Here is a 16,864-nt window from a genome sequence, read left to right as displayed (position 1 = left end):
ATAAAAGAAAAGTCATATTATGTGATTCGTGAGGAGAGGAATGCGAGAAAGTGCGCTGTGTTTAGTGCTTCCGTTTTAGAAGTCAGATTGGATTTCCAAGAAATGTATGAATAACTAGGGACATATTGATTTACAATATTTATTCCTAGCTGTATGTTTTACTATCGATCTGTTTTGTTGAGAATTTTGCTTCTTTATTTTTTCTACCGGGAGATTAGCTGAAAAGGAACATGTATTAATTGTTCCATCTTGTAAAATGATGGTCATAGTGTATGGGGTGTTGTGAAAAAGAAAAAAGAAAAAAACTTGTGCGGTGAACGTGGATCGAATACGTGACATTCAGATCTTCAGTCGGACGCTCTCCCAACTCAGCTATCCCCGCTATATGTGTAATGTTCAGATGATAAAATATTAGTAGAATGTGTTAATAGTTGTTAATTGGAGCTTTAGCATAACTTACCTCCACATTAAAATGAATCAGCACTAAAAATAAACCATGTTTGGTTTTAGTTTGAAGAGATTTAATCACCACATAGAAATCAGCACAAACTTATACAATGTTTGGCAACCACGTGATTACACAGTACACAGCACAGGCAAGTTTAGCTGCAGCCAAGAAGAGTCTCCTTGTTGACAATCCTGCCAGTCACCCTGGAAAACTCGAAGGTTCCCCATCTCCTTGCGACTATGAATCTGAAGAAACAATAACATCTATGGGGACCCGCACTCCTGGGGGCAGCACTCCTATAGAATATGCTAGCAACGGTAATAGAGAGATTAATGGCGGTTTATGTGTAGTCAATTACCTTAACCGGGAGTTTGAGCTACGAAAACAAAATTTTGATGACGAAGCCATGGCGATCACTCAGCTAAAGTCAGAGCAGTTACATTCTACTAATCCTGCAGAAGATTTTCGAAGACTGAGACACAGGTTTGACGAATGGAAGAAAGACTACAAGGCTCAGTTAAAGGAGACAAAGGCGAAGGTAAACAAGCTTGGTTATTCAGAATCCGAGAAAACTCATAGAAATTGGTGGGGAAAGAATAGCAAAAGATAGCAACTTTAAATAATTCTTCTTCTTCGTCGTCATCATCATTTTGTGTGAAAATGTATAGCTAAAAGTAAATTATCGCCAACTATGGATACTTAGCGTAGCAGAATTAGTGGAGACCTGGAAAAGTAGTGTGCTCGGAAAAGGATCCACTCTGATCCATCTCCTTAGATTTTTTTTTTTCAATCAACCCTCTCTTCGAGGGCTCTATTTTATTCATATCTCCAAAATACACACACGAGGAGAGCATCTCCACATACCTATCTTTGTATGGACAGTCCCCATACTATGTTTGATAGGATTTCCTTTAAGCTTACAAAAAATTGGTGTCATGGAAGAGTGACTACTCTTCTTCTATACAAAATATGAGTTAAGGCACGTCAAAAGTATATATCCTATACATCTTGTTTTGGTAATCCTTTGAATTCTTGACTGGACACATCCTCAAAGTTGGCATTTGCATTCTATCCATGTTGATCTCCCCTCTAACTGTCTTGGGCAGCTGTTGGAAATTAGTAATCCACGTTGTTTCTTTGCATTCCAATCCCCAGTTGGACAAGGTGTCCGCTGCTCTATTACCTTCCCTGTAACAGTGCTCCAACTTCCAATTGTCCACGCTTTCCAGAAGAGATCTAATATTCACGATAGTATCCATTATGGTCCATGGAGGATCGCTATGATTCAATATCCAGTCCACAAGCAGCTTTTAATCACTTTCCATTTCTAACTTCTTAAATCCCTTCATCACACACCACTCTATTCCTATTTCCATCGCCTGTGCCTCAGCTAAGTTGTTAGTCGAGATGCCAAAATTTACTCCAAAAGCAGCTATCATTGCCCCTCTATTGTCTCTGATGATACCACCACCTCCACTGATGCCAGGATTTCCTTTAGAGCAGCCATCAGTATTCAGTTTCACATAATTGTTAGCAGGAAAAGCCCATTTCACAATTATAGATTTAAAATGTAGTTTTGCTTGATCCATGACATGTATGAACTGCCGCCAATGTAAAAAAGGATCAATATGCGGGAATTGCTTGTGAATGATCATGATAAGTTGCTGCCAGCTCCTCCGAATTATCCCTTGTATAGACATATCCTTTCCTTCAAATCTAGCTTTGCATCTGTCCTTCCAAATCTGCCACATAATGATGCTAGGAAGAATCTGCAATGCCATTTTTTGGATAGGATTCTTCCCTTTGACGAGCCACCATGTAATAACTCGTTGTCTTATGTTGTTTGTAATCTGATAGATTCCAAAGCTTTGATTAAAATGTATCCAAACCTTTTTGCTGATCCTGCTCTTTATCAGTAAATGCTCCAGGTTTTCCTGTTCATATTCAACACAACAAGAACATCTAGAAGGTAAGTTAACATTAAATCTATTAAGATTGAGATCAACAGATACCTTGTTTTTCAGAGTTTTCCACAGAAAGAAGGACACTTTGAAAGGAGCTTTCTTATGCCACATCATCTTGTTGACAAATGTAGCATTTTGGGACTTTCTCAGAAAATTCCAAGCAGATTTACAACTAAATTTCCCATCTGTGGTGATTGTCCATATTGGTTTATCATTAAGATGTGGAAATTTAATAGTAATTCCTTGGATATGGTTAACCACCTGATCAGGAAGCTTTATTCTCAACTTATTCATATTCCAACTGCCATTCTCAATGTACTCAGCTACATCACCCCTCACAGAAGTGTTAGCCTCACCGAATTTAGCCAAATCACCTAGTCCTGACCAGTTGTCCCACCAAAAGCTAGCCTTACCATTATTAAGTTTCCAAAAAATAAGATGATCAACTCTTCCTTTGATCTTCATCATTCTCCTCCAGTTATGGGACTGAGAGTAGTTCCATTTCCTGGCAACAGGATGGATTCTTCTGGAGTACTTTGCCTTCATGAAACTGGCCCATAGAGATTCTTTGGTCCTGAATTGCCACCACAGCTTAGCAGCAAAAGAATCAGAAATATCCTGTAAAGCTCTAATCCCTATTCCTCCCTCCTCTGTTGGATGGCAAAGACTAGACCATTTTGCCCAGTGATACTTGTTTTTGCCCTCATTACTGCCCCAAAAGAAATTAGCAAAAATTTGTTCCAATTGCTTGAAGATAGTTTTAGGAGGTTGACATATAGCAAGAAGATGCACTGGCATAGCAGATAAAACATGTTTAATCAAAATCACCTTGCCACCTGCTGACAGTCTACCATAGTTCCAAGAACTTATCTTCTTGAGAATTTTAGTAGCCATTTCAGCAAAATAACTAATAAGCTTCCTGCCCTGAAACAAAGGACATCCCAAGTAGTTTATTGGGAATTCTTGTCTATGTACTTGTAAGATATTGGAAACTATCCTGCTTCTTTTTCCAGAGGTTTTCTTATCCATCAAAAAGCAGCTTTTGTTCCTGTTTATCATTTGACCGGAGTTGATTGAGTAATCCTCTAGAACTTTCATCACACTCTTTAAGGACTCTGTTTTTCCACCACAAAAGATAATCAAGTCGTCAGCATAAGCAAGATGATTAATTTTAGGACCTTCTTTTTGCATAGTGAAACTGATAAACTTAGGGTCATTATACAAATTGTTCAGCATGCAAGAAAGAGTTTCAGCAGCAATAATAAAAAGAGCAGGAGATATAGGATCTCCCTGCTTAACCCCTCTTTGAGATTTAAAAAATCCATGTCTTTTGCCATTAATGACAATAGTATACCAGTTGTTAGAAAGAACATTCCATATGATAAAAATCCATTTTTCATCAAATCCCATTTTTCTCATAACAGCACATAAAAAATACCAGGATAGTCTATCGTATGCTTTGTTCATATCTATCTTGAAAATAACATTTCCACCCCTGTTCTCTTGTTTTAAATCATGAATGATTTCTTGGGCTAATAGGACATTCTCCCCTATGGTTCTACCTTTAATAAAGCCACTTTGGTTAGCAGAAATTATTTTTGGGAGAACATTAGCTAATCTATCAGACAAGACTTTGGAAATAATTTTTTGAGTTACATTACTGAGGCTTATAGGCCTAAATTCAGAAAAAGTTTGGGGAGAATCAACTTTAGGAAGCAAAATCAAGCAAGAATTAGTGAAAAATCTTGGAATTTGTTTCCCCTCAAAAACAGTTTGTACTAATTTAATAATGTCAGGACCAACAACATCCCATGATTTTTGAAAAAACATTCCACTGTAACCATCAGGTCCAGCAGCACTGTTTGGATTAATATCAAACACTGTTTTTTTTTTTTACTTCATCCTCAGAGGGAATTTTTGAAAGATTTTCATTATCAAAAGAGTCAATGCAGTTAGGAACATGTTCAAGGATACTGAGATCAATATGTGTATCCTGATGTGTGAATAAGTTCTGATAAAACTTTGCTGCAAAGATTTCCAATTTCCTCCTCTCCCTCTATCCATGCTCCATTCTCACAAACTCTTCTGATCTGCAGATACTTCCTTCTGCCTTTAACCACTGCATGGAAAAATTTAGTGTTTTCCTCTCCTTCCAAGTTCCATTTGAGATTGGCTTTTTGTCTCCAAAAATTATCTACATGCTTATGTTGCATAATCAGCTCAGCTTTTCCTTTGTTCATCTGCATTCTGTCAACTTCATCCATCGATATCATATATTTTTCTTCTTTGGTTTTCACTTCATCTTCAAGTTGCTGCACATTGTCAAAGATGTTACCTATCTTGGTTACGACCAGTCTCCCAAGGCTTTGCTTGTATTCTTAAGTTTCTGCTGGACCTCCCAAAATATATTACCACTTGTATGTGTGATCCAGTTATCTTTCACAATATTCTGATACCCTTCAATGTCTGTCCAGAAATTCAAGAATCTAAAGTACTTAACATATGACTGTTGACTGTTCTTACAGGTGATCAGGAGAGGACAATGATCAGAACTGATTCTAGCAAGATGTATATTATCATTAATGTTAAAAGCCTCATTCCATTTCTCATTACACAGAATCCTATCCAGCCTTTTCCAAATCACATCCTCCGCCTTTCTTTCATTTGACCAGGTAAAGATATTCCCTGAGAAGCCAATATCTTTAACACCACAATCTTGGATACATTCAATGAAAGGCAAACTTTTCTTGAAACTGTATGGCTTTCCTCCTTTCTTTTCGTCCATAGACAATATGCAGTTGAAGTCACCACATATCATCCATGGATCATTAATAGTCGAGGCAAAAACTCTCATATATCTCCATAGCTCCTCCCTGCCTGCTGATCTTGACTTAGCATACACCACGGAGATATATACTTGTTGATTAGCATGAGTTTTGATTCTACAAGTGACCATTTGGTCTTCCGAACAAAAGACGGAGCACTCCAGATCATTCCCCCAAAAGATCCAAATTTTGTTATTCACATTAGCATAAGCACCTTGCATCCCAAGATTTACTTTGTATGATTCTAAATTTGATTCATTGATAAAAGGTTCCTGAAGAGTCACAAAAGAGATTTTGTGTTCTTTAATCAAATATCTCAGCCTTTCTGTTGCAGCCTGAGATTTCATCCCCCTAATATTCCAATTGAGACATTTAATCATTGGTAGGGGTTACAACAGATTTTTGTGTATACTTTTTTTGGTTTCTTGTGATAGGTGTTATTCTCACTTGTCTTTCCACTTTCTCTTTTTTCTTTCTCTTGTTCTCTGCCCCTTCGGGATCTTCTTTTTCATTGCTAGCTTTCTCATTATTAGTGTCCTTAAGAGTCTCCTGTTTTTGTTCTTTCTCCTCTTCTTCAGATTTCTCTGAATCACTGTCTTCTCCTTCTTCTGAAAGGTTGTCCTCTTCATCCTCATCTTCAGATGTATTTTCATCTTCAGTAGAAGACGTCTCTGCCCATTCATCTACTTTCTCCTGATCTTTCATGTTTTCCTCATTCTGTTGATCTCTTTTTGAAGCCTCAGCAATAATATCCACCTTTAGATTCACATTGTCTTCTTCTTGCAATAGTTCATCAAAGCTGTTTTGTGTAATAGTCATCTCATGTTTCTTCTCCTTTTGCTCACTTGGTTGTCTTTTTTCTTTGGATTTATTACTTCTGCTCCTTTGTTTCTTTTTGCTAACAGCAGGTTCCCATCCTTCTTCAAATAGGATCACTTCTAATTCTTTGTCATCATTGATCATGAAAGTCTGTGTTTCCTGAGGGCTGTTTGTCTTATCATTAGACTCTTTCCCTTTGGCCTTTTCCTTTTGTATCCCCTGATCCTCTTTGTACCTATTTCTCGAGTTTTTCGACATATCCTCCACATTTCTTTCCTGCTGTTGCTCAACATTTTTTTCCAGATTCATATTTTCCTCTGCTGGTGTACCAACAGCCTCCTGATTTTCATTTCTTTCCACAATTATGCTTTGCTCTTTGTTTCCCTCTTCATCTTGGACTCCTTTCTTATTTTGCCTTTCTGATACTGGCATAGGTTTGTCAATTCCAAACACAGCACCAGTTGGTTTAAACATTTTGGGAGGCTCACTTCTACCTCTATTTCTTGTTTTCACTTGCTCCCTTTGCTCATTCATCTTTCGACCCCTATCCTGAGTTTCTTTTTTGTTATCTATCTCATCTTTTTTCCCAGTCTTCTTTGCGATTTGGCTTTCATTATGTTGCTTGACTCTCTCAGCCTCCTTTTGTTCACTTTCTCTTATCTTAACCATGACACGACATTCACTTAGAGCATGACCCAACTTCTTGCAATGTTTACAGTATTTAGGTATATTCTCATATTCCACTTTTTGTACATACCCTTTTAGCGGATCATTTTCATCCTCTGTCCCTATCCAAACATTATGAATAATAGGTTTCATCAAGTCAATTTCGACCCTTATTTTAGCCATGCTAGGTCTATTCATCGTTTTAGTAGCAGCATCAAGCTCAATCGGCGTACCTAGTACAGAAGCAATCTGTTTGGCATAATCCCAATTGTGCATATGAAAAGGCAAACCTGGAAGTAATACCCAAACCGGAACAATTGGAATATCTTCCTCCGGCTTAAAACTTGGAGTCCATTTTTGTAACCAAATTTGGTAACCCTCTATTTCAATAACTCTCTTGTATAATATAACATTGTAATCCTCATCGTTATTGAAAGTAAGGAATATGTTAAAATTGTCGAAAACCCCAATTTTGACCGTACCTTTCACAGCAAATTTCTCATCAAACTTCGATCTTATGGTGTCAATCTGAGGTCTGGACTTTAAAAATCTCCCCACTATCGTGCGTCTGCAAGGATTCGCCATGACTCCGTAGTATGCCTTGGTTTTGAAAACTAGAGCAGGGAGGCCATTGTGCACTGTTCTTCTAGCTTTTTGAATTTGAACATTTGTTGTGGAAGAATTGCTTCTTGTGACAGGATTCGAAGTCGTTGAGAGAGTGTTAGCATAAGAGCTACCTTCTCCGACCACTGTAGATGGAGGCAGATCTGAAATTGGGTTATCGGAAGAGTTTCCCGGTGGGTTACCGACTGGCGGTCCCATCGGGATGAGAGAGAAAGACAGGTGTTCAGTGATGTAAAGGTATGCAACGGGTAGTAACGGTAAATAATTCTAGAGAGAAGGCAGACCTTCTCTTTCTAACATTTTTTCTATTTGATCCATCTCCTTAGATAGTTCAGTTCTGGTCCTGTTTGTGAACAGCCTGTTGTAGATTGTTAGTTTCTGAACATTGTATTAGACACTGGTGCGCCCGTGCATAGCACGGGCCCGATGTTGCATTTTATGTGTATTTTTCAGTAAGTTTTTCCAACTATTATCCTGTTAAAATTCAACACAAACTTTTCAAAAAGTGCTTTGTATGGTTAAAGAAATTGTGGGAACAGATTTTTTTTGAAGTTATGTGAAATGTAATATATCATTATTAGTGGAAGAATATGTTAGTGGTGTACGATATTTGGATCCTCTCTTTTCCGATTCTTACCTAGAACTCAGAATGCGAAACTTTTTAGTATTATATAAAATATTTATAATTTATCTTATTATTTATATCACAAGCACTTAATTATAGATTAATATGATTATGTACAATAAGATAGAACTATAGTATTGTGGATTTGATAAGAGACGTGATAGAAGTACTTTTTAAAATATAAAATTGCATGATTGTGTTTTCTGCCTTCAATTGTTGCCTAGATGTATTTGGCAGCAATACCAAAATTAATACTCCTCTATTTCAACTTGTATGGCATTCTTTCTATTATGGACGTGCTAATTTATTTTTTTATTTTTTTTTCTTTTGCTATTTTGTGCAATTTTCATAAGTTATAAAAATCAAAATTTTATTAAATTATTTAAAACTTAAACTCGACATTTGTTAATTATTGATATTTACAACTTCAGTAATTAACTCACGTGTTTTCGTAAGATGTATGAGTAAGTAATATTCATATCCATTTTTCTGATCTAATTACAATTTAGTGCAGCTAACCCAACAATAATTCAATTAATATTGTCGGCTAAAACATAAAAGGCAGATGAAGTTACTCCTAATTACAAAATCAATTTAAAAGGTAGTGACTGGTCAGTGTGCAGTAGAAATAGAATGGCATGACGTGGGGCACAAAATTGTGGGGAAGAGTGTGCTGACGGATATGACATAAGCAAAGGGCCTTTTAGTCAAGCCACTCAAAAATGTAACAGTAAGATTCCTTTAGACCCAATCAAATTGCTCTATTTAGTCCGAAATGACGGAAATACCCCTAAAAGTCAAGCAGACATGTTGACGGTAAGGTGTGTGCTTATTCCCCATTCTTAGTAAGTAGTAAAAGTAAATATATATGTTGGACTTAGTTCGACGAAAATGGACTAGGAATTTCCTAGTCCAGAGAGTGTTGCAGCAGTTGTGATTGATTGGTTGGAAATGCAGAAGAATGATTACTAGGAGTAATTTTTTTTTCACAACTAATTAACATGATTTCATTTTGCTTATTACATATACTAGTTTTGGACATGTGAGTCCCAACCAAACAAGCAATACATATGAAATACATATTATATGAGATATATTAAAACAGCCGTATAATAAGTATCACAAATTATTCAGCGGAAAAATACAAGTTGCAATATGATATGTTTTCCCAACATGCACGATATAAAGGTACGGTTGAATTATGGAGTTAAAACTCCACATTTTCTTCTATTTGGCATGATTTATCATAAACTCAAATAAAAATAGTACTACTGAAAATAATGACAAATAGTTATAATGACAATAAAGTGCAATTCTGATAGAGATTGGCCTCGTGAATAGTTTAGCTTTTGGAGCATCTCTTTTGGCTTTCGTCGGTTTCGAAAGCGTCAGTTCTTGTATAATTAAGGTTAAAAAAGTATCTAGATCGTCTACTATCAAACTATCAAAAGAATAAGAAAAAGAGTAATTGTAAGTCGAAACAAATGAATCAAGATCGTCTTCATTCTCTATCTGAATCGTGTATCCTCTTGTGTAAGATTTAGAATGAAATAGCTGGTTGGAGGAATCTTAACTACCAGAGGTCTCGAGTTCGAAGCTTGGGTATGGAAAAATTCTTGGTAGGGAGTGCTTCCCCCAGAATAGGGCCCTACGCGGTGCAAATCAAGATATAATCGGGCTCCAAATGCGGGTACCGGACACTAGGTGAGAAATCAAAAAAAACTTCAAAGCAAAACGCAATGAAAAGAACCCAACAACTTTTTAGGAATAATATTAAATGTCTGAGATTTGAACATGCAGGCAGAAGGAAAAATTCAACATATCTGGTAAATTGCCAGCTATGCTCTATATTTCATCTAATGGTGAGGGTTAGACATATTCTTCATGTCCATTTATAGAAAATGTTTAATGAGTGAAATTTAAAAATAAATTATCATTAGTGCCATATAGCTGAAGGAAAGCAAAAAGTTTTGCAACATACGTAACTACAAAGCTTATAAGTTCTTTCCTAGTACTATTTACTGTAGCAATTATAATTAGCATTTAGTAGGATTTAATAGGATATCATTTAGGGCCTGTTTGGAAAGCCACCCAGTTAATTGGAATTGGGTGTAATTGAGTGTAATTACACGGTTGGCTTTTTTGTTTGACCGAGGTAATTCTGCACGTTAGGTGAATTTGGTGTAATTGAGAGGGTGTAATTACACTCTCCAATTCTCGGGAGCCGAGGTGGGTGTAATTACACCCCGTACGTAATTACAGGGTTACCTTTTAGTTTATTTCTTTTTAATTTCTTTTCTTTTTTAATTTATTTTTATTTCCATTATTTAATTTATTTTTTATTTTATTTTAATTTCTTCTCTTTTCTGATTTATTTTTTATTTCTATTATTTAATTTCTTTTTTTTATTTTTACTTTTTAATTATTTTTATTTTTTAAATATATTTTTATTTTTATAGTTTTTATATTTCATTTCCTTTCTTCTATTCCCAACCTTTACTTGTGGTTCCATATAATTGCTCGTATTTTTTTTATTTTTTATTTTTTTCATTTAGCATAACCGTGTTAATATTCTAACTTTTGAAATTACATCTCTTAATATTAGAAAAGAATGAGTCATTAACAAACTTGGCATATAATAAGTGACGTTATTAAAGTAGAATTTCGTTGTGAATGAGGTTATAGACTTATATTTTCCCTTTCTTTTGAATTATAGGAGTATTTACTTATGTTACGTTGAAACTTACTTATGTAATGTTGGAATTTGACATAAGAGTATTATGTTAAAAAAATTTCTTTTGGATTTTGAATTTGGGTTATACTTTCGATTTTAAAAATATTTGTTTTAGTACTATTGACTTGTTATTTCACATTGCATGCTGTTTATTTTTCACTTACAATTGATAGAATTTTGTCAAACATTTGAATAATGTTATGGCATTATATTATAAATATTCCTTTTTTGTCAAACATCCAATCCCATGATGTTTTCACAAAAAAGATATGCTTTTAAGTTTTATAATCAATTAAAATTAAAATATTATTAATTTGAAATTATATGGCAATTATTTTTTACAATATTAGTTACAAATATATGATTATTAATTGACACATTTTCAAGAAACAATGTATTATTAAATAACTAATTTAATATCATTTATAAAGGCACATATTTTTTAAATATTAATTTTAAATTTTTTATAATCAAATGTTATTTTTAAATTAAACTAACTGTGTAATTACACTTGTACAATCAAACAAAGACGCTTGTAATTACATCGTAATTATATTATGACAAACAAACAGGTCATTGTAATTATAATACTATGTAATTACTAGACTGTGTAATTACTAGGGTAGTAATTACACCAATTCCAATTACCAGGTGGCTTTCCAAACAGGCTCTTAATAAGATACAACCTTTAATATATTCATTTGTATCTGTAATCATTCAGCTGAGAAGTTGTAATTTGTAATGTTTTTCGTGTAGGAGTTGAAGAGCCTTTTAGATATCATAGGATATCATTTAATGGGACACCACCTTTTAATATATTCATTTGGATCTGTAAATCATTCAGTCGAGAAGTTGTGTTTGTACTACGAAAAATTAAACTTGTACTAATAATTTTTTTTAAATAAAAATTAATTTAATCATTTAGCTTTTAAAGAGTATTTTCGTAAACTGACTTTCAACTATGAGGCTTCCCACTTTTAGTATAATATGATGATATTTCTGGGCTGAGCGATATATCTAATAACCCGGCCTCATAAATTATTGGAATTTTCTTGGGTTATAGCTCATTAAGACCTAATTATTAATAATAACTACCCTTTTATTTAATTATAATTAGTAGCTAATTCACTTTTCTAAATTGCAATTGGTAGTTATATCAAAATACATACCCAAATACATATATCTTTCTCTATTCCCACTCACTATCCATTTCAGATTTTCCATCCTCTCAAAACCCTAAAAAACTTTCTCTCTCCCTCCTCACTACAATCGCCGCCGCCACAGTCCCGGAGCTCCGACGACGACTCCAGCGGATCCCAACCAAAACAACCGCCTCTCTCTCTCTCTCTCTCTCTCCCTCCTCGCATCTGGACCGGCTTTGAACATTTGAAGACAAACCTCAGCGTCACCATAAATGGCAGCATGAAACGGCGAGAGAATCGGATCTCACTTCCCGGATACGGTCGATTCCGATGTCGGCGCATCCAAATACAACTAATTCACTCACATGAGACCAACCGATCTTCCACATATTATACATCATCATTCATCTTCTTTTCTTTATGTATTGGCTCGGATCTCGCGGATTTGAGTGTTTTTTTGTATTTTTTGAGTGTATTTGTTAACAGTGTATTTGGCTGAATAGATGAACAATGTATATCTCAGATATGGCTGGAAAATGGCTCAGATCTAGCTAGCTCAGATCTGCGGATTTGAGTGTTTTTGTTAACAGTGTATTTGGCTGAATATATGAAACAATGTATTTGGTTGAATGTGTGAACATATGTATTTGGCTGAATATATGAACAGTGTTTTCAAATACACGGAAATTTAAATGTATTTGGCTTCATATGTAGCTTGAATGTACACAATGTATTTGACATTTTGTTAAAATCCATTCAAATACATTGAATATATGAACAGTGTTTTCAAATACACGGATTTTTGAATGTATTTGACTTCATATGTAGTTTGAATGTACACAATGTATTTGAAATTTTGTTGAAATGGCATCAAATACAACGAAAACCCATAAATGTAGCTACAGAATCAATATGTATTTGAAAACAAACAAATACACCCATTAAAATACATATGTTCATTAAATAGTAGCTATGGTTGGTAATATTGAAAAGGTAGCTACTAAAGGTAAGGACCTATTAAAGGGTAGCTATTTCATGTAAGTTTACCTAAATTATTTCCTTTTGCTTAAAAAATCTTACAGACATGACATCTTTTAGATCCAAAAGAACGCCTTCTTTTTTGAGGCCTCGAGCAGTGGAAGATGAACAATTGCTAAGGAATAACTTGAACTAAGCCGAAGTGAAGCAATACTTGGTCAATTTCCCGGTACTCATTGAAGACTTTGCACGTACCCTGGCAAATATTTTTTCTAATACTAAAGGCATGTTATGCTTTGGATAGGATATTAGATTAAAGTCTTTGAGTTTAGTAGGCGTTTGGACATGAGGTTTGAAACCATGAGATGAAATAAGCGTTTGGACATGCATTTCATCTCATTGTTTCAAACCATGGTTTGAAACGGTTTGAAACCCCAAATCATCCAAGGTTCCCCATCTCCTTGAGGCTATGAATCTGAAGAAACAATAACATCATGGGGACCCGCACTCCTGGGGGCAGCACTCCTATAGAATATGCTAGCAGCGGTAATAGAGAGATTAATGGCGGTTTATGTGTAGTCAATTACCTTAACAGGGAGTTTGAGCTACGAAAAAAAAATTTTGATGACGAAGCCATGGCGATCACTCAGCTGAAGTCAGAGCAGTTACATTCTACTAATCCTGCAGAATCCGAGAAAAACTCGTAGAAATTGGTGGGGAAAGAAGAGCAAAAGATAGCAACTTTAAATAATTCTTCTTCTTCGTCGTCATCGTCATTTTTGTGTGAAAATGTATAGCTGAAAGTAAATTATCGCCAACTATGGGTACTTAGTAGGCGTTTGGCCATGAGTTTTGAAACCATGGTTTCAAACCAGCATTTGGACATGCGTTTGAAACCATGGTTTCAAACGCCACATCATCCAAAAAGGCATGATTTGGGGTTTGAAAGCGTAGGTTTATTTTAAAATATAAAATTTAACCCATAAGTTTATATTTTGTAAAAAAAAGACCCATAAGTTGGTAGATATTTTTAATAATTACCCCCAACAGTCATTTACCAATCTCATTAACTTCCACCAAATTTTATTTATGTCTACCAACCTTTTAATTTTGTTAAAAAAGACCCATAGTTTAATTTTATTTATTGAACTAAAATTTGATCAATTAATGTTGTATTTTTAGAAAGGTCTTCTAGTATTAATTTTGAGCCTATTGTTATGAATTAGCGTATTAATTTTGTTATGAACTATGACTTGCTCATTTGGTAAGATTGTATAAGAATTGAGAATGTTTTGATAGTTTTCACAACTTGTGGGGTTTTTATGTCTATAAGAGAAAATACTCCTTAAAATATCCAAATTACATGGTTTCAAACCATGTCCAAACGGGGCCTTAGCATAGCGGAATTAGTGGAGACCTGGAAAAGTAGTGTGCTCCGAAAAGGATCCACTCTGATCCATCTCCTTAGATAGTTCAGTTCTGGTCCTGTTTGTGAACAGCCTGTTGTAGATTGTTACTTTCTGAACATTGTATTACACACTAGTGCGCGATATTGCCCGTGCATAGCACGGGCCCGATGTTGCATTTTATGTGTATTTTTCAGTAAGTTTTTCCAACTATTATCCTGTTAAAATTCAACACAAACTTTTCAAAAAGTGCTTTGTATGGTTAAAGAAATTGTGGGAACAGATTTTTTTTGAAGTTATGTGAAATGTAATATATCATTATTAGTGGAAGAATATGTTAGTGGTGTACGATATTTGGATCCTCTCTTTTCCGATTCTTACCTAGAACTCAGAATGCGAAACTTTTTAGTATTATATAAAATATTTATAATTTATCTTATTATTTATATCACAAGCACTTAATTATAGATTAATATGATTATGTACAATAAGATAGAACTATAGTATTGTGGATTTGATAAGAGACGTGATAGAAGTACTTTTTAAAATATAAAATTGCATGATTGTGTTTTCTGCCTTCAATTGTTGCCTAGATGTATTTGGCAGCAATACCAAAATTAATACTCCCTCTATTTCAACTTGTATGGCATTCTTTCTATTATGGACGTGCTAATTTATTTTTTTATTTTTTTTCTTTTGCTATTTTGTGCAATTTTCATAAGTTATAAAAATCAAAATTTTATTAAATTATTTAAAACTTAAACTCTGACATTTGTTAATTATTGATATTTACAACTTCAGTAATTAACTCACGTGTTTTCGTAAGATGTATGAGTAAGTAATATTCATATCCATTTTTCTGATCTAATTACAATTTAGTGCAGCTAACCCAACAATAATTCAATTAATATTGTCGGCTAAAACATAAAAGGCAGATGAAGTTACTCCTAATTACAAAATCAATTTAAAAGGTAGTGACTGGTCAGTGTGCAGTAGAAATAGAATGGCATGACGTGGGGCACAAAATTGTGGGGAAGAGTGTGCTGACGGATATGACATAAGCAAAAGGGCCTTTTAGTCAAGCCACTCAAAAATGTAACAGTAAGATTCCTTTAGACCCAATCAAATTGCTCTATTTAGTCCGAAATGACGGAAATACCCCTAAAAGTCAAGCAGACATGTTGACGGTAAGGTGTGTGCTTATTCCCCATTCTTAGTAAGTAGTAAAAGTAAATATATATGTTGGACTTAGTTCGACGAAAATGGACTAGGAATTTCCTAGTCCAGAGAGTGTTGCAGCAGTTGTGATTGATTGGTTGGAACTGCAGAAGAATGATTACTAGGAGTAATTTTTTTTCACAACTAATTAACATGATTTCATTTTGCTTATTACATATACTAGTTTTGGATACGTGTGTTGCACGAGAGTCCCAACCAAACAAGCAATACATATAAAATACATATTATATGAGTTATATTAAAACAGCCGTATAATAAGTATCACAAATTATTCAGCGGAAAAATACAAGTTGCAATATGATATGTTTTCCCAACATGCACGATATAAAGGTACGGTTGAATTATGGAGTTAAAACTCCACATTTTCTTCTATTTGGCATGATTTATCATAAACTCAAATAAAAATAGTACTACTGAAAATAATGACAAATAGTTATAATGACAATAAAGTGCAATTCTGATAGAGATTGGCCTCGTGAATAGTTTAGCTTTTGGAGCATCTCTTTTGGCTTTCGTCGGTTTCGAAAGCGTCAGTTCTTGTATAATTAAGGTTAAAAAAGTATCTAGATCGTCTACTATCAAACTATCAAAAGAATAAGAAAAAAGAGTAATTGTAAGTCGAAACAAATGAATCAAGATCGTCTTCATTCTCTATCTGAATCGTGTATCCTCTTGTGTAAGATTTAGAATGAAATAGCTGGTTGGAGGAATCTTAACTCACTGAGTGCCGAGGTACTAAAAACAGCCTAAAAGCTCGACCTACAAAAGCGACCTCAATGAGGTCGGAAAAAAAGCGACCTCATGAGGTCGGTATAAGCATGTGTTTTTTATTTTGTAATTTTTATTTTTCAAAAACTAACCTAAAAGGGTCTCTAATTTAATAATACATTAGAAAAATACATTACCGACCTCATGAGGTCGCTAATCTGACCCACAAAACAATACCGACCACACGAGGTCCGTAAATTTTTTAAAGGAATTAAATGTATAATTAATTGAGCGACCACACGAGGTCGGAATGCATAAATTAAAAAAAATTAAAAAAATTCTATGATTAGCGACCTCATGAGGTCGGAAAATTTTAAAATAAATAATAATTAAATTACATTAAGCGACCTCACGTGGTCAGTAAATCAAATTAATATCACAGATCTGTCAAATTTTTCCCCATTTCTTATTTCACTCTCTCTCCCCTCAACGTTCTCTCTCTCTCTCTCTCTACTCGATCGATCAGCCATCGCCCGTCTCCGTCGTCCCCTATCCCCGTCTCCGTGCCGCCACCCACCGAAAAATATCCTTTGTTCGTCAAAGCTATTACTGAATTAGGGTTTAAACATCTTCTCCTATTTGCCGGTAAGTATCCCTTTAATTAATTATATGATTTCTTATTTGCA

The 16,864-nt window shown here is 34.6% G+C and overlaps 2 protein-coding genes across 2 annotated transcripts; both read right to left on the bottom strand.

Annotated features, from left to right (window-relative positions):
* Positions 1 to 4,391: 4,391 nt before the first annotated feature.
* Positions 4,392 to 5,584, bottom strand: LOC132042594 (uncharacterized). Its single transcript, XM_059433115.1, has 2 exons — positions 4,808 to 5,584; positions 4,392 to 4,724 (listed from the first exon to the last, which is right to left on the bottom strand). The coding sequence occupies exons 1-2, from the start codon at positions 5,582 to 5,584 to the stop codon at positions 4,392 to 4,394; spliced, it is 1,110 nt and encodes a 369-aa protein (XP_059289098.1).
* Positions 5,585 to 5,609: 25 nt separating this feature from the next.
* LOC132042593 (uncharacterized) lies at positions 5,610 to 7,544 on the bottom strand. Its single transcript, XM_059433114.1, has one exon. It carries the CDS (start codon positions 7,542 to 7,544, stop codon positions 5,610 to 5,612), a length of 1,935 nt encoding a protein of 644 aa, XP_059289097.1.
* Positions 7,545 to 16,864: the final 9,320 nt, after the last annotated feature.

The sequence above is a fragment of the Lycium ferocissimum genome, unplaced genomic scaffold (genome assembly GCF_029784015.1).
Source record: "Lycium ferocissimum isolate CSIRO_LF1 unplaced genomic scaffold, AGI_CSIRO_Lferr_CH_V1 ctg16469, whole genome shotgun sequence".
In the NCBI taxonomy this organism is placed as follows: domain Eukaryota; kingdom Viridiplantae; phylum Streptophyta; class Magnoliopsida; order Solanales; family Solanaceae; genus Lycium; species Lycium ferocissimum.
Note: the sequence above shows the minus strand (reverse complement) of the source record. Positions and strands in the feature narration are given on the sequence as shown.

Excerpts from the sequence above, each read along its gene's own strand:
- LOC132042594 (XM_059433115.1), bottom strand. The coding sequence starts at position 5,584 with ATGAAATCTCAGGCTGCAACAGAAAGGCTGAGATATTTGATTAAAGAA. Across the intron at positions 4,725-4,807 it reads GTGGTAATATATTTTGGGAG|CAACTTGAAGATGAAGTGAA; the intron begins GTCCAGCAGAAA and ends GACAATGTGCAG.
- LOC132042593 (XM_059433114.1), bottom strand. The coding sequence starts at position 7,544 with ATGGGACCGCCAGTCGGTAACCCACCGGGAAACTCTTCCGATAACCCA.